Source organism: Hemitrygon akajei, chromosome 2 (assembly GCF_048418815.1).
Source record: "Hemitrygon akajei chromosome 2, sHemAka1.3, whole genome shotgun sequence".
NCBI lineage: Eukaryota > Metazoa > Chordata > Chondrichthyes > Myliobatiformes > Dasyatidae > Hemitrygon > Hemitrygon akajei.
This window is the reverse complement of record NC_133125.1, coordinates 143,147,562-143,170,980: the sequence shown is the minus strand read 5'-3', so window position 1 is coordinate 143,170,980 and position 23,419 is coordinate 143,147,562. Positions and strand designations below refer to the sequence as shown.

The following is a 23,419-nucleotide window of genomic DNA, read 5'->3' as shown; positions in this document are numbered from 1 at the left end:
AGACAGTGTAATAAACCTGATTCTGATGGTGACTCTGGGATTCATGTAGGATCAGTGTAACTGGTTGTTTAATGGTCAGCACAGATTCAGTGGGCTGAATGGCCAGTTTCCGTGTGGTATCTCTACAGTAACAGAATCTGTTCTCACCGGAACACTACTTCACTATTTGTGCTCTCTTCTTGGCACTATTTATTTAGTTTAATTTTTGTTTTATACAGTTATGTTACTTGCTGTAATCTATAGTATTTTCTATGTCTTGCACTGTACTGTTGCTGCAAAGAACAAGTTCCTTGATAGATGTCAGTGATAATAAACTGATTCTGATTTGGATTTATTTTGAAGAGCATCCTTGACTCCATTCCACAACAGACTATATAGTCCAGTCCCTACAACTCTTGACTGGCACGAAGTCGAAAACCATGTGCCGTTTGAGAAACAACCATCCTCGGGAGTAAATGGAATCCTTACTGATGTTCTAAAACTTGGTGGATAATTTGATTCATGTCTGGGAGAAGGAGAAGTGCCTGAAGACTTTAGAGACTCCATAATTGTGACCACCTTAAGTATATCAGATTGTGGTACGTCCGGGAGGCAAAGTCATCGCTGGTGCGGATTCTGTACTTCACCTATAGATGTTAACTTCACCTTGTCAGTACCAGGAGGAATTCAGGGAGCAGCAGCAACCACCACACATGTTCCATCTTGTCCTTTGATTCTGGCAAACAAAAGGGACCACACATTACAAAGGTGGTAATGGAACACACAACATGTTGAACCTTGAAGTCGGTGGGCTACAGCAGCAGAAGACCATGAACATATACTCATGTGGCCATGTTATAAGGTACAGGAGGTACTTAATAATCTAATCAAGGTTTCACAAAGTCTCCATCATGAGGCTGTTATATAACAGCCTACAAGACAGGATCTTAACCGAAAGACTTAACCAGTTAACCTTTGCCAACTCCACTCCAGGAAAAAAGTCACCTGGCTTCTGACAGAGCTGCAGCCAGCTGACGCATTTCAGCATATCCAGAGGCTGGAGTTCCAGTGATTATCATCACATCAGAAAATAAATAACTTGAGCAAGACCCTGGAAAGACCTCTCAGTGAAAGCAGACATTAACAATAGTGTTTGAAAGTCAAGATCTCAAAACCAGTACAAAGCTCATGGTTCACCAGCAGCATTGATTCTTTCCACTTGTTTGCTTCAGACTCATGGACTACTAACAGCAGGCACCTCAAGGCACTGCAGAGATACCAATAAACTCAAGAGATCCTGCAGATGCTGGAAATTTTGAGCAACGAACACAAAATGCTGGAGCAAGACAGGCAGCATCTATGGAGGGGAATAAGCAGTTGATGTTTTGGGCTGAGACCTTTCATCACGGAGGGGATGGAAGCCAGAATAAGAAGATGGGGGTGAGGAGGAGAACAAGGAGGCAGGAGATAGGTGAAGCCAGGTGAGGGGTAAGGTGTTTGGGTGGGGAGGGGTTAGGTGGAAGAGTTAAAGGGCTGAAGAAGGAGTTTGATACAACAGGACAGTGGGCCATGAGAGAAAAGGAGGAAGGAAGGGAATCAGAGGGAGTTAGAGGGCAGGTGAGGAGAAGAGAACTAGAAAGGGAAATGGAAAAAGAGCAAAGTAGGGAGGGGGGGGGAAAGATTACTGGAGATTAGGGAAATCTATGTTCATGCCATCAGGTTGAGGCTACCCAGATGGAATATGAGATGTTGTCTCTCCAGTCTGAGAGACATCATTCTCCAGGCAGGAGAAGCAGTGTTCTCACCAGAGAACATGCCAATTAATTATGCTTCAGTCACAATCAGCCATCTCCCTTGGGCAAATGGTATCATTCACAGTGCCAACCCAAGGCACTCCATTCCGAGCTCAGTCGCAGTACAAGATAGCCAATTGCACAGAGTGAATGATTCGGTATGTCCTTGGAAAATACAACTTTCACACCAACCGGTGGATTTCCCTATGCACAGGAGAAGAAGAATTTCAGACAGGACTGAGAAACGTGAACCCATTTGTTACACACTGAACACCAGGTTGGAGAAGAGAAGGAGTGCATCGGCTCCCAACCTACCCTCCTTCAGATACAAGCCCTGCCCCACTGTGGCAGAATCTCCGGGATCATCAGTCCCCTAAGAACCTGAGATGAAGTCAGTCATCCTCCATCTGGAGCAGTCCACGGACCCCTCGGTTAATGGTGGGGGTCTATAGCATAAAAAAGGTTGGGAACCCCTGATGTGGTGAGGGACTGGTGAGAAGGTGAAACCCTTCTGCTGAGATGTGCCTGTATTATTGATATTTTTCTGCACTCTGAAGATTCTCCCCTTTACTAAACAGCTCTGCCTCTCAGATTGTCCCACCCTTTCTCTCAGCTGCAAAGAAAATAACCTCAGATATCACAGAAAATATAGGCAGAACATAGAAATAGATTTTTAACTCCATCCCTCATCTGCCTCATCCCAAGTGCACCCTTGAGTGCGTCACATTGTGGAAACCAACAAGTGAAATTTGGGGCAGCTTGGCAACGTAGCGGCTAGCAAAATGCTATTACAGCACCAGCAATCCGGGTTCAACTCCGCTGATGTCTGTGAGGGGTCTGTACATTCTCCCTGTGACCACATGGGTTCCCTCTGACTGCTCCGGTTTCCTCGCACATCCCGTCGTCACATGGGCGTAATTGGGCTGTTGGACCAGATGAGCCTGTTACCATGCTGAATCACTAAATAACAAAAATAAAATAGCAAAAAATTCCAACTTAGGCTATTGGCCTGAAAATTGTTGTCAGTATAATGGTGCCCAGTTCTAATCTCCTGTGAATACATCACCTGAGTTTGTCACTCAGTTGCTAGTCTCTCCAAAAGAGTCTCTTGGCAGCTTGGGTCACTATTGAAATGAATGAACTGGGTTATTCCTGCGTCAGATTTGATGATGAAATTACATGCTACAAAAAGTGAAGTCATTTCAGTCAAGTGTCCTTTCATTAGGATGAAGTGTTAAACACCCTCTTACATTGAAAATTAACTGGTAAAATATAAAATCTGAAACATTCAGGTGTTAATTGCTTTTGGAGATTTTAATAACATTGATTTTCACGATCTCTCAATGTATCGAACCTTCTGTTTTCTTTACTTTTCCTTCAGTAGCTGATTTCACGTTGAACTCCAACCTGCTTGGCCTGGTTTGGACTCTTTGCTGTGCACTAATTTTAATTTTCTTTTTTACATAGAGACACAACAAGCTTCACCACCTAGCAACAACCAATTTAACCCTAGCCAAATCAAAAAGCCATTTACCTTGACCAATTAACCTACAAACCGGTACGTCTTTGTGGGAGGAAACCGGAGCACTCAGAGGAGACACAAGCGCTCATGGGGAGAACGGACAAACTCCTTACAGATGGCGCCAGAATTGAACTTGAACTCTGGAATGCCTTGAGCTGTAATACCGCTACACTACAGTGCACTCTACCACAGTAAGTGAAACTAATAGTTCCTTTGGTTGTTTAAGAAGTTATGCAAGTTGATAGGATTAATAAGGTGTATGGTGTGCTGCCCTTCATTAGTCAGGGGATTGAGAACAAGAGCTGCAAGATAACGTTACAGCTATAAAACCCTGGTTAGACTGCACTTGCAGTACTGTGTTCAGTTCTGGTTGCCTCACTACAGGAAGGATGTGGAAGCTTTAAAGAGGATGCAAAGGAAGACAGCATGTCTTATGAAGGTGTTGAGAAAGCCAGGGATTTTCTCTTTGAAGTGAAGGAGGATGAGAGGTGTACAAGGTGCTAAGAGGCTTGGATTGAGTGGATGGCTGCAGAGGTTTTTCCCAGAGCAGAGATAGCTAATACAATGGGACACAACTTTAATATGATTGGAGGGAAGTATTGTGGGGGGTATGTCAGAGGTGTTTTTTTACACAGAGAATGGTGGGTGTATGGAACGCCTGCCAGGGTGGCAGTAGAGGCAGATATATTAGGGGCATTTAAGAAACTCTTAAATAGGCACACATGGATGATAGAGAAATAGACGGCAATGTTGGAGGGAAGGGTTAGATTGCTCTTAAAATAGGCTAAGAGTTCAGCATAGCGTTATTTGCAGAAGGGCCTATACAGTGCTGCCATGTTTTATGTTCTAAGTTGCTATGGAATTTGGGTTGTGTGCTCCTTCTATTTCACTTGAAGCTATAAACTGGGCCAGAGAATGATGCATCATGTTCATTTATATTCCTGGACCTTTAGCTTAAAACCTACACGTTTAATTGCAAGTGCCAAGAAGCATTTCACATGAGATGCTTGAATGAACCTTGTGTTCAAATGTGGGCATTGTGTTTTAAGCCAATGACTCTGAAAGTCCAGGAAATGTTCCAGGGATCTGGGCTTCACTGAAGCAGAGAGAGTGAAGGCGCCTTTTTCTTCTGTTCCTCCTTTGAGAAGTACAATTTCCCCGTCAAGCCAAGTGACCACTCCAAATGCAGCAGGAATAGTCAGGGTGGCAGAGGTGAGAGACCCTTTCTTGTGGCAACCTGCCTTCGGTAACCACACAATTAATTGTTTTCTGTAACCGTCTGAAATTTTTCTAGCTTTGCTATCCCATGACTGGGGCCATCCAAGGGGTAACTTGGAATGGATCTTATTGCTGGGTCTGGATTTAGAGGCCAGAGTTGGGTATAGAGGGGAGGGGAGATTTCATGGAGATGTTCAAGGTGATGTAGATAGAGGGTACACTGGTTTATTGTGGCAGAAAGGTCAAAGAACAGAGCATACCGCTTTAATGTGAGTGGCAGCAGAACCCAAGAGGGCAAGGATGTTTTGTGCAGTGAGCTCTTAAGATCTTAAATGTTCTTCCTGATTGGCCTGTGGTAGCATATTCAAAAAGAAATGGAGGAAAACTGGGAATATTTGTGGGGAGGATGAACTGACTGGGAACTCTCAGCATTGACTGAGTGTTTTCGAGCAATGCTGTGAGATTGTGTTTCCACAGCCCCCAGGTGTAGGACAGAAGAAATGGTCACAGTAAACATGTGACACATGGTGGAGAAACATTTCTCCCGAAGCTGCTGGGAGAACTTGCCTCTGCCTTACCAATGATCTTCAGCCTTTGCTTACCATCAGAACAGTGCAAAGCAGGAAAAGGCACTTTGGACCATTATGTTTGCGCCAAACACAATGCCAAATTAAATTAACTCTTCTGCCTACACATAATCCATATCCCTCCATTCATGTGCCTCTTGATTGTATTGCCTCATTGTAGGCACCCACCACTTTATAAAAACACCTGCTATTCACACATCCGTTAATCTTTCCTCCCCTCTCCTCAAAAACACGCATTCTCTCATATTTGACAGTTGTACCTGGGAAAAAGAGTCTGTCCACCTTATCTGTGCATTTTATAATTCCTTTTTTAAATATAAATGTCTATCAGTTTTAAAAAATAAATGAATGAATGCTAACACTCATCACCTGTCCCTGGTTTCAGGAGATGCTGATGAGGAGCCACCTTCCTAAAGCAAAGCGCTTCCTTGGCTCATTTTTGGTAGAGGGGGTGAGTTCACTGGACCACCCCAGGGGAGAGGTTATATGGGTGGGTTGGAGTTGCAAACAGACCGGGAGTGGGTCAGGTTTCTCTCAGAGAGACACTGGTGAACTGGACTTCCAAATTTCTACAGATACATAGTGGAGAGACCGGTTACATTGCAGCCTGGTATGGAGCTTCTAATGCACATGATCGCAAAAGGCTGCGGGGGGTTGTAGACTCAGCCGATTCCGTCACGGGCACAACCCTCCCCATCATCGAGGACATATTCGAGATGCAATGCCTCAAGGAGGCAGTATCCATCACTAAAGACCCTCCCCCTCAAGCTCAAACCCTCTTCCCATTATTACCACTAAAGAGGAGATTCAGGAGCCTGTAGACCCACACTCAATGATTTAAGAACAGCTTCTCCTTCTCTGCCGTTAGATTTCAGAACTACCTCATTATTCCTGTTTATTTTGCACTAGTTATTTTGCAATTTATAGTAAGTTTATGTCTTTGAACTTCACTGCTGCTGCAGGACAACAGATTTCAATGTGACATAAGTCAGCGATAATAAATCTGATTCTGATTCTGATTCAATAACCTGATAGTTTAATACTCAGTTTACCCTGCTACCCCGGCACAATTGGAGCTGTCAACTGTGTAGAGTTTGTTGATTGATTGATAGCAGAGTGGGTGCCAGATCCCAGCCAACTGCAACTGTTCTGGCCTGGTCAATGTGCCATTAATGTGCATCCGCATGCTTGGGTGCAGCCCCATGCCCCTGGGGCTCGTGTGCCTCGGGTTCGCAGAAAGTCTCAGAAAGCAAAGTGAGGGGATGGAGGAGTTGGGTCTCTGTGGATCACACAGTGGGCCACCATGGTTGGAGCAAGGTTCCAGGTGAGGGGGAGGCAGCCTGAGCATAACTTCTATCCTCAATGTTCCATTCCCTTCTCTCTTTCTACAGCTTTGGGCCTACAGTCCCCCATGCACCCTCACTCTGGGCATCCCCTTGGAGGGGTGAGTGGGCAGGTATACTTGCTGGGGGCATATGGAGGCTTTTTGGCCCAGTAGCAGTGGCAAGCCCAGCGCTCTCTCCCTACACCATTGCATAAAGGCAGAGCTTGTAGTGGGTTCACTCTCCCTCTGTCCTCCCCTCCCTACCCTCTCCGTTCCTTCCTCCCACGCACTGCCCTTCCCCTTTTCTTTTCTCCCTCTCTCCTTTCCTTCATTCCTCACTCCACCCTGCCTCATTCTGTTTCCATCCATCCCTCTCTCTCCACTTCCTCCTTGTCCTTCACTACCTCCATTACCACCCTCCCTCAAACCTCTGCAGTATCACCAGCAAAACTTCCTTCTCTCTTTCACCATGCTCCCTCGTTCCTTCCCGCTTTACCTATCCTACTACTCCCCCTCTCCTTTTCTACCTCTTTCTGTCTCCCTCTCACACTTTCCCCTCTTTCCCTAAAACCCTCCTACCCCATCCCTAACTTATTTTCACCTTCTCTCCCTCCCTCCCACCAACCTGTCTCCCTCTCCCTCCTTTCTTCTCCCTTTCCTCTGCCACTCTTCCCTCTTGCCCATTGTCCACTTCCCTTCCTATCCCTTACCGTCTCCCTACCCCTCATCCTCTCCCTACCTATAATCTCTCCCCTTTCTCCTTTCCTTTCTCAGTCTCCCCCTCCATCCCTTTTCTTCCTCATTTCACTTTCTCCCTCCCCACTCATGTCTCCCATCTCCCACTTACTTCCCTTTTCCACTCCCCCTCCACTTCCTTCCCTCCCTCCCTCCCTCCTTCCCTCTCCCCAAACTTCTTCCCTCCTTCCTTCCTCCTCTCGCTCCCACATTCCCACTCTTCTTCCTTCTCTTTTTCCCTCCTTTCTTCTCTCTCCCCTTCCTCTTCGCTGTCTTCACACCCTCCTATTTCTTCCCTTCTTTCCCTCCATCCCTATTTCCTTTCTTTCTTCCCTTCCTTCCTTCCTTGTTCTTTCCCTCCTTGCCTCCCCCTTTCTTTCCTTCCTTTCCTCCCTCTCCCCTTTCCTTCCTTCTCCTCCCCTTTCCTCCCTCTTTCCTTCCTTCCTTCCCTTCCTTCACACCCTCTTTCAAAACTTCCTTCACACCCTCTCTCCCTCTTTCTTTCTTCCCTCTTTCAATACTTCATTCCTTCCCTTCTTCCCTTTCCTTCCTTCCTTCTTTCTCTCCCTCTTTCTCTCTTTCCTTCCTACCCTCTCTCCCTCTTCCCCGCTCTTTCCTTTCTTCCCTCCCTCTTTCAAAACTTCCTTATTTCCCTCCTTCTTTCCTTCCCCTTCCTTGTTCAATAATTCCTTCTTTTCTCTTTCAATATTTTATTCTTTCCCTCCCTCCCTAGTTCCTTCCTTCCTTCTCCCCCTTCCTCCCTTCCCTCACTTCCTTTTTCCCTCCCTCCCTCTTGTTATAAAGGCCAGCATGCCATTAGCTTTCTTCACTGCCTGCTGTACCTGCATGCTTGCTTTCATTGACTGATGTACAAGAACACCTAGATCTCGTTGTACTTCCCCTTTTCCTAACTTGACTCCATTTAGATAGTAATCTGCCTTCCTGTTCTTGCCACCAAAGTGGATAACCTCACATTTATCCACATTAAACTGCATCTGCCATACATTTGCCCACTCACCCAACCTGTCCAAGTCACCCTGCATTCTCATAACATCTTCCTGACATTTCACACTGCTATTGAGGGAGTGCAGCGTAGGCTCACAAGGTTAATTCCCTGAATGGCGGGACTATCATATGTTGAAAGATTGGAGCGACTGGGCTTGTATACACTGCAATTTAGAAGGATGAGAGGGGATCTGATTGAAACATATAAGATTATTAAGGGATTGGACACGCTGGAGGCAGGAAGCATGTTCCCGCTGATGGGTGAGTCCAGAACTAGAGGCCACAGTTTAAGAATAAGGGGTAGGCCATTTAGAACAGAGATGCGGAAAAACTTTTTCACCCAGAGAGTGGTGGATATGTGGAATGCTCTGCTCCAGAAGGCAGTGGAGGCCAAGTCTCTGGATGCATTCAAGAGAGAGTTAGATAGAGTTCTTATAGATAGCGGGGTCAAGGGATATGGGGAGAGGGCAGGAACGGGGTACTGATTGTGTATGATCAGCCATGATCACAGTGAATGGCGGTGCTGGCTAGAAGGGCCGAATGGCCTACTCCTGCACCTACTGTCTATTGTCCCGTCCGGCCAGCGTCGGGACCAGTGCAGACACACACACACACACACACACACACACACACACACACACACACACACACACACACACACACACACACACACACACACACACACACACACACACACTCTCCTGTTCCTCTCCGCATTCTCGTTAAGTCACCGTAGCGGCTTGGCCCGGGCGGGGTCCCGGTTCCCACCGGTATGTTGGTACCCCCCAATCCCGGGATCCCGCCTCCCTCCCGGCGGATGAAGCCTATTTAACCCCCACCCCCTCCCACTCTGCTTGCACAGCCCGGGACAGCTGGGTGCACATCTGGACGGATGGAATCTGCCCACCTCTAGCTCCAACAGATGTTCTGACGTTGCGCCCATCCTCTCCGTCCGCCACTGCTTGTCCCCTCGGGGGGCAAGCTCGCTGCTGATCCCCCCGTTAATTGTGTGTTGGGGGGGCGGGTGTCCTTTCTAACACACCGTCCCCCTGCATCCCAGGACACCTTGCGTTGGAGCCGGGAGCCGGGCGGACGCTGGCTTCCCCAGCGCTTCTCCATCATCCATCGTCTGTATCCAGAACTCAGGCAAACAATCACGTGAGGGAGAGTGGGAGACCGGAATATAATTTTCTATGCGAAATTTCGTGTGGCTGGCCAGACACCCGGCTCCGGCTACATTATGTAACCGGCAGGATCTGCTTTTCACGGTGTCTCAGCTGTTGGATTGTCCGCCACCCAAATCAATGTGGTTTCTTTGGAATATTTTTAGCAAAGGAACGCATATGCTGCAGTGTCTTTGTGGGAAGAGTTTCAAGAGAAGCAAGAGTCCGGTTGGTGAGCATCTGCCCGTTTCTCGGGGGTGAATCTGAGCCCCCTCGCTTCTGCCCCCGGCCACACGCTCGGTTGTGTGCTTGCTACCGTTTTGCTGTGAATTGTGTGTGTGTGTGAGGGGATACATTTTGGGGATGTGTTGGTTCCGGCTGCTGGAGATACAGCTGCCTCTGACGTTAGCACTGCGGTGTAGTCGATCACTGGCGTTTCCCTTGGCGTCCTGACACCGGAGCGGCGTCGGAGGAGCCGCCGCCGCCGCCACTCCAGCGCACGGAGTTGGAGAGGGGGCCGGGCCGCCGGCGTGCGCAGTATGGTGCAGGAGTCTATCGCCTTCCCCGCCGTGTCCCCTCTCCCCCTCAACCCCGGAGCGAACAGCCCTGACAATGGCCACCTTTCCACCGCCAGCCCGGTCGGGGCAGGTCCAGAGTCCAGCGGCCGCCGACATTGGGGCCGAATCCCACCCCGGGCCCCCCTTTACTGAGACGGCGTTCAGTAGTGGCAGGGAGCGGGGGTCTAAGGGAGGGACACTTCCTCTCCGATTTCCCGTAAAGTTTTGAAACTCTTGGAAAGGTCGGGTCAGATTGTCGTGCCAGTGTTTGGGAGAGAGGTGCGTGTGTGTCGGGGGGGGGGGGGGGGTGGCGAGGGGAGCTTCCTGCTAAGTGCTGTGATCAATACTAATAATTGGCTGTTGTTTGCCTTACACTCGAACATATCAAGCCGCACTTTATTAGTGGGTATTTGTGGCTGTCATTACGTTAAACGCACCGATACAATCGAAGCCAATCTGAAGTCTCTTTATTTTTCCGTTAACTGTGTCGGGCAGTTAGGACGGGATCTCATCCTTTGGTGGTTTTCCTTCTCGTATTCTGGTACTCTTTGCTCAGGTCCGAGGGGTCACTAACTTATCTCTTGAAAGAACAGTTTAGGATCGGGTACAAAGGACCAACCGTTGCGGATGTCCGCGACTTTTTAAAATATCAGATTCTTGTTCAATTACATAAACTTTACAAGCACCCCAGAGGAAGAGAGTCACCGGGATTGCGTGCAGGTGTAGTTCGTAGTTAATCGCAGGCACTCTCTCCACGTTAAAGCTTGTAGGGGCTGCAGTTAGGAGTATTTAGCGAATCTCCTGTTAAACGCAGTGTCTCGCTGATATACTCTCCGCCGATGAGGTGACACCTCCTGAATCCTTTTGTATATCAAAACTTAGTATTGCGCGGGACCTCTGAATGTGCATGTGTTTTCTCTCTAGTTACACTTCCTTGCATCTTTACATAGTCCTCAACACTCACCGTTATGTTGCAAAACTTCATCAACGAGGTTGAATTTGGTGAGGGGAGGGGAGAGGTTTGACGGAAGGTCCCGGGGCGCCGCCGTCCTCCCCTCATCGAGCACCAGTGACGAGGACTGGAGAGCGGGTGGGAGGGAGGAGGGGCTGGCAGTGGTTACAAACACCAGTTTTCCCCGACTAAAGCCTTCTGTCAGCCGTGTCGAAAACACGCAGATATGATTTGCCCGCCCCACTTCGGGCTCGGTTTGTGTTACGTGTCTGATTAATCACTTGTACACGTCCACCGAATGCTTATAATTTTAACCCCCCCCCCCCCCATCCAACGATTCGTGCATTGGTTGAATTGCAAATACCAAAAGCTATTGTTCGCACCGTGAAGCCCCCTCCCGCTGCGCGGTGCTGGAGATGAACATTTTTGGAAGTTTACCCGGCGATGTTTCACGCCGCCTGGCCGCTCTTCCCTCTAACGCATACCCAACAAAGGGGAAGGGAACGAGTCCATAAATCAACCGAGGCGCCCGCGCTCCGCGGCAGAGCTGGGCCCGGGTAACACCGCATTACATTGATTTATTTAGATCTCTGCAAATAAGCTTTCAGTCCATCTAAGATTGCGGCTGTACGTACAGCATACGGCCGATGTACGCAGACTCGGGTTCCAGTTCGTTTCCATGGACGTAATGTTTGGAGTGATGTGTGTATATAAAACTATTCCCATGGTCCATATATGGAGAGCACGTAACGCGTGGTACATGTGTAGAGGTGGTTGTGGGCAGAACATGCGTCTCGCCGTCTCTGCTCGCCAGTAATCAATGGCCTGCGACAATATTACGGCACCGGTATATTTCAGGGGAGCTGTACAGAAGGGAGGGGGTGGGGGAGATGGAGATGGCGCGGCTTCCGTGCGCTAAGGCTGTGTGCACATACCACTGCGTGTGTTTTCACAAGTTGTGCAGTATCGTGTATGTGGGGGCGTGCACACGCGCAAGCACACACACTGTGTGTATATATACACACACACACACACACACACACAACGATTGCTAATACTGCTGTGTAGTAGTTACACGGGGTACCGCATGCCGCGCTCCGGGAACCGCTCCTCTCTGCATTCAGCCGCGGCCACCGTTCGCCCCGGAGAGCCTTCCACCTCCACGGATGGCGTGGGTGGTGCTCCGGGGCAAACTGAAATGTCTGAAGACGCAGTGCACGGTGCGGAGCGTTCGAGCACGGAGCAGCTTCCTGCCGGTCTTGCGCCGGTTTCTGGCCACCGGTGCAGCCTCTGTTCTTCTGCACTCTCTCAGGCGTACGACTCCTGGGGACAGACGGCCAGACGGGACGGGGGAACACTTCTGGCCGGGAAGTCAGCCCCTGGGGGTCTCCGGTGCCGAGTTAGTATGGAACACTCCTGGTGTTAATCTCGTTTGAAACTATCCGGGGCAATCTGAGCCAAGCCCCTACAGTGCCCAAATCAGAGATCTAATCTTACGACATATCCCTGGCTGCCGATTGTGTTGACATTACTGCTGTACCTGATCGCTGTTCCCTCTCTTTCCTTACGCCCGCCTCTCCTTCCCATCAACGCACCGCCATTCCCACGTGGAATACATTCCAGCCCTCTGTCCCTCCCCCACTTACTTTCCGGGTAAATACGATTCCTCGAATTCTCCATTTGCTTTGCGTTGTACAGGTTTGCGTGACCTGTCGCTCAAAACATTTATTAAATGCAAAGATTTCAATCGGGTCTATCCACAGTGTCCGTTCCCAAGAGAACTAGGCCAACCTATTCTCATTTTATACACGAAGGTTGGTGTTTTTGTTCGCGCTCCCTCCGGAGTCCCTGTAATGCCTTCGTAATTCAACAAGCAGAACTAAGCACTCTCCTCCAGATTCTATACAAGTTTCGCACCGTTTCTTTGCGTCTACATTCTAAGGTGTTAGGCATATAGCTGCCTGGTATCCGCGCTCTCTGTCGCCTGGTTACCGGGCCGGGCGTCCCTCGCTGCTCCAGCCTGCCTGGATTCGTACTGTCCGACAACTCCCCGTTCTCCTCGGCAACCTGCCCACCCCGATACCACTAACTTTTGCAATGTCTTAGCTGCCGTCCGTCTTGGCATTGACCGCCTCCCACTTCCGCACCCCTTGCTGTTTAGCTCTATTTACGAATTTTAAAGATGTTTAAAATTAATTCATTAACATGAATTGTGATCAATAGTGAAGCAGGCTGAAGTTTTGTGAATCGATTCTCAGTCCGGATCGTTACTTCCCTGGCCCCCGCTTTCGCGTATTCCCCTCCTTGTAAATCGGCTCCACATTCTGCAATCTATTACACAACTATACGGTGGATCTCTGGATCGGTTTCTGTGCAGGCGGGATTTTCCCTGTTTGGAACCCATTCTGACCATTCCTGGTTCTGTTTTTGGTTTCTAGCTGGTTTTCTATTTTCTTCTTGAGTGAGAATTGTTTTATTTTGTGACCGACCGGACTCTGGACATGTTCCTTCTGTCTTCCTAAAGCAGTTCTTCCAACTCCCCTATGGGCCGCACCTTTTCCTAAAGTAGCGTTAACAATGTAAGAGTAGCTCGGCTACCTTTGTAAGGGTTAGGGTTAACCTTAAGGTTAGATGCTGTCCGACCTGCCTAACCTTCGGGTTAAATCTGGGTTGTCGGGGGGTTCGGCTCGCCGTATCTGTAAATAAGCAACTAAATACACGTGGGAACTACAATCAATCTGCACCAGAGGTCTCGACTTTCTCGCAAACGAAGAGAAAACCTGCTGATGCCGGAAAGCCAGGCGCCACACACCAAGTGCTGGAGGATCTCAGCAGGCCAGGCAGAGGCCTCTTTCATCAGGACCCGAGTTTGGTAGTCCCTGTACCGTTCTGAATGTTGCTGCCGGTAACATCCGGTGTCGTGATCGCCAAAGACCGGGGCGCCACGGTAGCATGGTGCGACGCCAAGACGGCTCCCGGCGGCGGAGTTGGGAGTTCAATTCCGGCATCGCCCTCTCCGTGAACGCGTGGGTTTCCTCATACAGTCCAAAGAATTAGCAGTTAGTAGGTTAATTGGTCATTGTATGTTGACTTGTGATTAGGCTAGGCTGAAATACAGGGTAGGAGGGTTACTGGGCGAAGCGCGCTGTCTCTCTTAAAAAAACGTGCAGCACACTCATAATTCTGCCACTTTATTGTTGCCTGTGCACTTGTTTTCTTGTTAATGTGGATAATTAAGTAGCACTATTCCCATCTCAATGTTGATCCATGCCTGGAGAGCATTTTTATCTACCTTGACAATTCCACAGTTGTCCCTTGCTGTGATCCTATCCCATATTTCCCACGTACCCGTTCCATGTAAGCAAATCTTCCACGTTTCCGATTTCTACCTCAGCCGCATTGCTGGAGCACACCAACCCTTCCCTAATCAAATCAGCCCCTCCTGACTTGCCCCAGATCTTGCAATCAAACGTTTCAAATCTGTTTAAGGTTACTTCATGAACCTACTCCCTTCCCCACTGTCTCTGTATTACTTTCTACAAATTGTCCCTGGTTTCTTATTTAGTCGAGAACGTGAAGAGCGGGAACAGGGCCCTTCGGTCACAAAGATGTGCCGAACCAATTAAATTAATAATCAAATGGAACTCACTCGCGTCCATTCTGTCTGGCACTAATCCCCTCTGCCTCCAGAGTCCATTTCCCTTTATCTCCCTCACATTGATGTGGCTATCTAAACTTCTCTGGAAAGTCCCTAATGTGTGCGCCCGTAGCACCACCCCGGGCAGCACGCTCTGCGCACCCGCTACTGGATGGGTCTGTTCCTGTTTCTCAGCTGATCCACTCCGGGGCTCTCTGAGTGCCCCCCTTTGTTCCTGCGCGCCACCAGTTACCAATATAATTTCTTCTTTTGCTTTCCACACTTTTTTCTTTTCTCAGCCGTTCTCCAGCCCCTCGCCTCGGTCTTTGTCACATGCTTGCTCGCCCGGAGGGTGTAATTCTTGATGAGAGAGTGGATACTGCTTGCCTACGGCGATTTAATTGTCTTTAGTATTGATTTTTGTCCCTTTCCGGGCTGAGCTTTCATTCTTTGATGAAACAAAAATGCAGAAAATACTCAGGTGATCAGGTAAGATCATGCAAGTGTTTCAGAACGCAGACTTTTCACTGGAACCGGGAGCAGGGTCAGAGACCTGAAATGTTCTCCCTTCAGAGATGCTGTCTGACCTGCTGAGAATTTCCTGCATTTTAATTTTTAATTTCAAATCTCCAGCATGTGTTTTATTGTGCTTTTGGACTTTCCTTTTCCACCAGCAGTAGGGATCTTGGGCAGCCAACAGCAGCTCTATCATGATGTCATCAGTGGGCTGAGCAACCAATTAGGGTGAAGAGTTCATATAGATCGCACAGCAGAGTTTAAAATTAACTTTTCACTTCCTTTCTGGAAACTATGATTAATATTTAGACAAATGCATAAAACAGGGAACAATTTTATGCTGCAGACTAGAAAGGAACCTTTTTAAAAACTCTGAACTCTTTGGCATGCAGTTGAAAGAATCTGCAAAAGGTCATAAAGATTGTTCAGGAGTATTCATGATAACACAGCATTGTTAAAGCTTGGTTATATTCTTTCAACAAGGTTCAAGGTGTTCAATGGTCCTTGCAGTGACAAAAGTGGAGAACACTGCTCACAACAGGTTTTTGAACATGTTTTAGTTTCATCCATGTCTGAGACCATTTGCAGGGGTTGGGACCTTGCAAGTGGCTTCTAGTGGATGTCCATGTTTGGCATTGCATGTACAGACTCCAAATCATACTGTGCATTCCACGCAGTGAGGATAGCAAGCACTGAGAGTCTTGCCGTGGAAGCAATTGGAGACCTTTAATCGGATTATATTATGATTGCTATTGGTTAGCTGCTCCCCTCATTAGCTGTGCTTAGCTGCTCTGCCTCATTTCCCCAGATCCAAGAATAAGTCTTTTTATTGTGTTGTATAGATATGGTGTCATTGAGGAGTCCCTGTGCACACTGCAGATGTCCATTCTCTTATGCTTTCACCTACCTCTTATAGCCGCCTAGCTTGGGAATAATCCTGCAAAATCATCTTTTTGCTGTTGATAATTTCCTAAATTTGTTTATATATTCCTTCCGCCCCTTCTCTTCCACCTGTGTGTGCATTGTCAAAAACCTCTGCTGTGGAGGTTGATCCTTTATTAACCTTCTACTGTATTTCCATCCATGTGGATTCTGTTTCTGATATACTGACACCTATGTCACTTTTTATACTGTTATTGCTACCAAAAGCCCATAAGATCATAAGACATTGGAGCAGAGTTAGGCTATTGGTTTCACCAGCTCTGCTGCACTGTTTCCATTATGGCTGATCTATTGTCCCTCTCAACCCCATTCCTTTGCCTTTTCCCTTAACCTTTGAGACTCTTACCAATCAAGAGCCTACTGCGTTCTGCTTTAAATATACCCAATGATTTGGCCTCATCATATGTCTGTGGCAATGAATTCCACAGATTCAGCAGCATCTGGCTAAAGAAATTCCTCCCCATCCCTGTTCTAAAGTGACATTCTTGTATTCTGAGGCTGTGGCCTTTGGTCTTAGACTCCCTCACTATAGTAAATGTTTTCTCCATGTCAACTCTCTAAATGCCTTTCAATACTCAGGAGGGTCCAATGAGACCCTCCCTCATTCTTCCAAACCCTAGCAAATACAGGCCCAGAGCCATTAAATATTCCTCATACAGTAACCCTTTCATTCCCAGGATCATTCTCATGAACCTCCTCTGGATCTTCTCTAACACAGCACATCTGGGCCCAAAACTGCTCACAGTATTCTAAGTGAGGTCTGATCAATTGCTTATAAAGCCTAGAATAATTACCAAGATCAATTCATCTCCTTTCCTATATTTTCCAAAAGATTTTCCAATTCCTTGTCTTGATTTTGCCTTCTGGCCCGGCCTCAGTAGTTTCTGCTGTATTTGATTCTTGCAATACATCATGCCTGCAGTACCTCATTTTATTACCGACAGTTTGTACATTGCAGTACAGACAGTTAACTCATTTTATAATGGCAGTATGTTTCCCTTTATATTTAACCATCTTTTTAATAATCTTGTAACTCTAACTTCCTAGACGTTTTATGTTCTCCTCTAGTTTACACTGTCCATAGCCATCATTACTAATTAAACTTATTTAGTTTATTGTACATGCATTAGCGCTGCTCATTATGTGAAATATCATATCTCTAGGTTACCTCACTACCCAGAAATCCATCAATATCTGTTCTGAATGAACTTGAGGTTGAGATAAGGAGACCAAAACTTTGTAAACTTCACCCAAGTTCTGATGCAAGATCATGAGCCAAAATGTTAACCATCTCTCTGCCTCCACAGATGCTGCTTGGCCCTCTGTGTCCATCCAGCTTTAGATTCCAGCATCTGCAGTCTCTTGTGATTCTGATGGAGTAAATGTGGAGAGGAAACGGAATCTAAAGGAGATGGTTGGGGTGACAAAGAGACCTTTAATGCAGTAAAGAGTTAAATTGAACGTGTAGTATATGTCGAACACTCGAGCAGATTTGAAGCAATATTTCAAAAAGGAAATGGGTCATTTGTTAAAAAAAGAAAATTATTACAGAGCTGCGGGAGAGTAATAGGGGAGTGGCTAGTTCAGTGAGCTAGTAGAGGTATGATGAGTTGAATGGTCTCCCCATTCAATTCTAAAATTTGTGAATGAATATATAGGAGTAAAACAATAGCAGCACTTTCAACTGGACCACCTGTGTTTCAGTACAAAAATAACTAGGAAGTGTTAAAAGTTGTCTAGCATCTCCTGTTCTTGTATCACAAGCATTTTGTTTGTTTTGTGCAATGTAATGGTTACATCCATGGCTTTAATGAAAGGATTTGAGTTGTAGATTAAGGAAGCATTAATATAATTCCTTGTAAGTCCACACCTGAAATATTATATCTTTATTTAGAGATACTGCGCAGAACAGGCTCTTCCAACTCACCGAGCTGTGATGCCAAGCAACCCACCTATTTAACCCCAGCCTAATCACAGGACAATTTTTAATGACCAATTAACCTATTAACTGGTATGTCTTTGGACTGTGGGAGGAAACCCGAGTTCCCAGAAGAAAACTATCTGGTCACTGGGAGATGGTAGAAACTTCTTAAAGACGGTGCCAAAATTGAACTCTGAACTCCGACGCCTTCAGCTGTAACTGCTGCACAACTGTGGCTCTCAATTGTGTACAGTTTATATAATCCTTGAATTCATTCAGCATTGACTGAGATTGATGGATTTCTGGAAAGTCCGTTAATCCAGGGGTACGAAGGCATGCCAATGAAGGGTGCCAAAACCAGCCATGATCTTGATGAATGGTAGGAAGGGCCTAAAGGGCCAAATAGCCTTTTCCTTCTTTTTTGTGCATTTATTATATTAAATTCTTCGCTGGAGTTTAACAGGACCAAGACCAAATTGGACCTAAAATTCAATCCATTAATGATGATGGAATTAGAATTTTTCTTCTGTGTCAGTACTTTTGATCCTGGTCCAATAAAGAAATTAGGAATTAATTTAAATTTAAAGGCATCCCACATCAAATCTGGAGAATCCCAGAAGGCAGTTTATCTTCTCAAGCTAATGTGTATGTCCTCACCTTACTGCACTTGATAGAAAGTATATTTTATGAAGAAGCAGTTTACTTTTACATCATGAAGGATCCTACCCACCCTGTTCATGGACTATTCGTCATGTCATGAGGGATGTGGCTATGTAGCATGCACACTGGGACCATCAGACTCAAAAGCAGTTACTTTCCCCAAGCAGTAGGCTGATCTACACTTACACCCCTCCACATCCTCAACAACCACCACTTTATCATTTCCTGTCAGATACCTTGCGTACAGACATTCCTAGGCTAGTGTCACTTTATGGGCATACACTGTGTGCTATAAGCTATGAGTTTTGTATTTATATGTATTATGTTTTTTATTATTATTCTGTTTTTTAACTTTTTTGTGTTGCACAGGAGCTGGAGTAAGCATTATTTCATTCTCCTTTACACTTGTGTGCTGGGATTAAACTATCTTGAATCTTAAATCTTGAATAAATAGAGGCGCAGGAAACTTTCTGCAGGTCGAGCAGCATCTGTGAAACGAGAAACCATTAACTTTCCAACTCAGAACTTTTGGATTATTTTTAGAGTTGCTTGGTTTGGGGATGTTCAAAATATTACTAGAAATCATTTTTCCCCTCCACAGGCCCGTCTCTGTATTTAGCTCAACAGCTATTAAAAGGAAATTATCTTCCCGAAATAACTATTTGAACTCAGCTGTGAGACGGGTATATAAATGATCCCAGGACTGGTAAATGAGGAGAAGGGAACATGAATCGCTTTCTGGTTTTCAGAGCAGCAGCTATTCTGTCTCTCACAGGTTCATTACGTTATTAAAATATGTACAATCCTTACTGATTCCAACATGTCAGGTGACAGATATTATAAATCCCCTCAAAATGCAGTCTGAGCCAATGGCAGGTCACGACAGTGACAGTGTATTTACCCGATGAGTTATTATTGCCTGTTAAATGACTAGATGCTCGAATTTCAATTCCATAATCTCTCCAGATGTGTATTCTGTTCCTTGTATAGCTGCTGCCTCACATCCACAGCCATACTGGGCTGTCTGCGTGGAATTTGCGTGTTCTCCATATGATGTGGTGCGTTATCCCTGTGCCTTGGTTTTCTCGCACATTAGACGTGGGGGTGGGGGTGGGTTAATTGTCCGCTGTAAATTGCCCCTGGTGGGGAGGTGAGGGGTGGAGTCCGGAGGGAATTGGATGGAGATGTAGGAGGAATAAAATGGGATGAGTGTCTATGGACATGCTGTCTATCTCCACACCTGGATGGTTTCTGGGCATCTTCCATCCTCTGTAAACGTGAGCTCACCTCAGATCCCACTGATCACGTTCTTAACTAACCTGTCCCAGATCCTGATAGGCCTCGCTCTGTGCTAAGTTTATCTGGGTTTTAAATCTTCTGGAGCTCCCTACGACCCTCTGAGGTCCCTGCGCCTCACTAGTTCTGGCCGCTTGTGAACCCTGATGCTAAGGGCTCCATGGTTGGTGGTCATACTTTTACCTCCCCAGGGCTCAGACACTGGGATCCAATTCGTAAACCTCTCATCTCTCCTTAAAACCTTCCTCCATGCTCACTGGTCCTCATATCTCCGGTTAATTCTAATAGTTAACATTCCTGTGAAATGCTTGTGATATTATGTTATATAGCATAAATTCCTTTCCATGTTGAAGCCACTATACAATACCAGTTACTGTCAAACAGAGATGAGGGGGTATTTCTTTAGTCAGAGAGTGGTGAATCTGCAGAATTCCTTGCCACAGGTGGCCGTGGAGGCCAATTCATTGGGCATATTTAAGACAGAGGTTGATAGATTCTTGATTAGTCAGGTCACGAAAGGATACAAGGAGAAGGCAGGAGATTGGGGCTGAGCAGGAACAGGATCAGCCGTAATGAAATGGTTGAGCAGACCCGATGGGCCAATGCCCCAATTCTGCTCCTATATCAACAGCCTTCCTGTCATTGATGTCAGTGGCTGGACCTGCTGGCCGGAACATATACTCTGGCTGAGTGCCTGAGAAGCCTACTCACTGTATTTGTTATTCTGCGGTAAACCGGTTGGGTTCCTTTGTGCTTGTGGCTCATCTTGATTTAATTCCATTAGTGAGTGAATGGCACAACGAGCTCGTACTCTGGTGCGTGGTGAGAGAGGCGGTGTGGCGGTGTTGGGACGTGACTCTGAGCTCCTGCCTGAAGCCAGTTTCACCAACAGTTGGTCAAAGTTCAAGTTTACTGTCATGGGCATAAATGCAGAGGATATAAATGCCATGAAAATTAGCTGTTTGCAGCAGCAGCAGCACACAGTACAACACAAACATATCTGGCATAAGCTGTGAAATTTGTTGTTATATGGCAGCAGTACAATGTAATACATAATAATAAAAACTGTAAATTATAGTAAGAAGTCGATATACATATATAAGTTAAATAAGTAGTGCAAATAGCAGAAAAAGAGTAATGAGGTAGTGGTGTTCAGGGGTTCAATGTCCATTCAGAAATCTGATGCAGTGGGGAAGAAGGTGTTCCTGAATCTTTGAGTGTGTGCCTTCAGGTTCCTGTACCTTCTCCTTGATGGTAGGAATGGGAAGAGGGCATGTCCTCGGTGATAGGGGTCCTTAATGATGGATGCCACCTTTTTGAGGCATTGCTGGATGCTGGGAGGCTGGTGCCCATGATGGAGCTGACTGAGTTTACAACCTCCTGCAGCTCATTTTGATCCTGTGCAGTGGCCCCTCTGCACCAGACGGCGATGCAGCCTGTTAGAATGCTCTCCATGGTACACCTGTAGAAATTTGCGAGTTTCAAATTCATCTGTAGAAAACTGTGAGTGACAAATAAAAAATTGCATACACTTTGCATAAATTATTCATAACCGCTACAACAAAGAAACACAACAACATTGATTGAAATTGAAAAGGGAGAGAGGAAAAGAAGTATAGTCCAAAGTACTGTCAGGATTTTTCAGATGGGTTCAAGAACATGACGGCTATGGGGGAGAAGGTTTGTCGAACCTCAGGTGTGGTCCTCAGGATCCTGCACCTCCTGCCTGATGGCAGCATTGAGGAGATGGTGATGGCCCAGATAGTTATGGGATGGTGGGTTTCTACAACTCAATTACAATACAGATCATTCCATTTCAACAGGATAGATAGATAGATAGATAGATAGATAGATAGATAGATAGATACTTTATTCATCCCCATGGGGAAATTCAACATTTTTTCCAATGTCCCATACACTTGTTGTAGCAAAACTAATTACATACAATACTTAACTCAGTAAAAATATGATATGCATCTAAATCACTCTCTCAAAAAGCATTAATAATAGCTTTTAAAAAGTTCTTAAGTAGTTTACTTAAATACATTAAATACAATCAACCCCGGCACTTTAACATATCTTACTCCTGGCGGTTGAATTGTAAAGCCTAATGGCATTGGGGAGTATTGACCTCTTCATCCTGTCTGAGGAGCATTGCATCGATAGCAACCTGTCGCTGAAACTGCTTCTCTGTCTCTGAGGTAGCAATGCAGAATAAAGAACTACAGTTACAGAGAAAGTGTGACAATGGAAGTCAATAAGGTGCAAGGTCACGACGAGTTAGACTGTGAGGTCAAGAGTCCGTCTTATCGTACTGGGGACCATTCAACAGTACTATTACAACACAAAGAATCGAAGAGCAGATCTGTGTATCCTTGGTCAAAACAGACTTCAGGACTGGGCTCAGCTCTGGTCCCCCAATCATAGAAAGGATACCAGGCAATGGAGAAAGTACAAGCTAATGGACAATTTTAGAAACGAGAGCTTAAATTGAGTAGAAGAGACATGAGAAAAGCAGGTGGCTGATGGATCTTTTGGTAGGGTAGTCATGGAGTAAGTTTTCTGTGTGACCGGGACCAGCGTTAGTCATCAGTAAGTGAACTCAGAGGAAATTCTTTCCCTAGAGATCAGGGGGAATGTGAAACTTCCTTACTCTGAGAGGGGTGGAGGGGAGGATCAGGGATAGGTTTAAAGGGAAGCTGGACAAACATAGGCAGGTGATGGGAGGAACTAGGTGGTAGAGGGGGTGGTGGGGAGGTTGGTGAAGGCAGTCATGGGTCAGAAGGAACAACCCAGAATAAAGGGATAAATGGATAAGTTGGATGCTGTTGTTCCTGCATCATCCTATGGTGATAAATGATTCAGAGCAGTGTATTCCTGTAACACGGACTGATGAATGGCAGTGCTTTACCTTTCTTTTAGTTAGGTTTCTATTGGCATTTTAACAATCCGCGTTTGCTCATCCATCACTATCGAACTGGGTCCATTGGTCCAGTTACCCAGAATGAAGTTCATCTCACACTTGGTGTAATCCCTGAGCCTGGCCTTCAAAATAGGGCTGCTCCTCGCTCACTGACACACTTCTTGATGCTAATATTCCTGCAAATGAGGATGCTTGTCCTCCTGTCGACTTTCACCTGAGCATCAGTCGGTTGACTGGGTTAACACTGATGCAGTTGTGATTACAAAAGACCAATTTGCATTCCAGATGAAGTGTCTCGACCTGAAACGCCGACTGTCCACAAACCTCTGTGGATGCCTGCCTGACCCCGTTGAGTTCCTCCAGTAATTTGGGTGTTGCTCTAATTTCTTGACCTTGTTCCTTACACCAGGCAGTCGGAACCTGCTACTCCAGTTTTCCCTACAACTTTCAATGCTTCATCTCTGAGGCAGCCATGGTCCAAGTTCTGTAGCAAAGTCAAGGTAAATTTATTTGTCTGCCACTGGGAGATTGTGGAGTTAGTTGGAGACAGTTCCTTGTGGACTTTATGCCACAGGTTTAAAAAGTGACCTGCAGGAGATTGCTTGGCTTATTAGTAACTTAGCAAGGTTCTATAAAAAGAAGCGAGGTGTAGGCAGAGCAGCCTTTGTTGGAGTGGGCCAGCTTTAGAG

At 46.3% G+C, this 23,419-nt stretch overlaps 1 protein-coding gene across 1 annotated transcript in view; it reads left to right on the top strand.

Moving 5' to 3' along the window:
• The first annotated feature begins 9,242 nt into the window (after nt 1-9,242).
• Nucleotides 9,243-23,419, top strand: part of fgf14 (fibroblast growth factor 14) — a 462,435-nt gene continuing 448,258 nt past the window's right edge. The window contains exon 1 of the mRNA XM_073028827.1: nt 9,243-9,558. Coding sequence (XP_072884928.1) covers nt 9,357-9,558 — 202 coding nt within the window. The 5' untranslated portion in view covers nt 9,243-9,356. The remainder of the gene's footprint in view (nt 9,559-23,419) is intronic.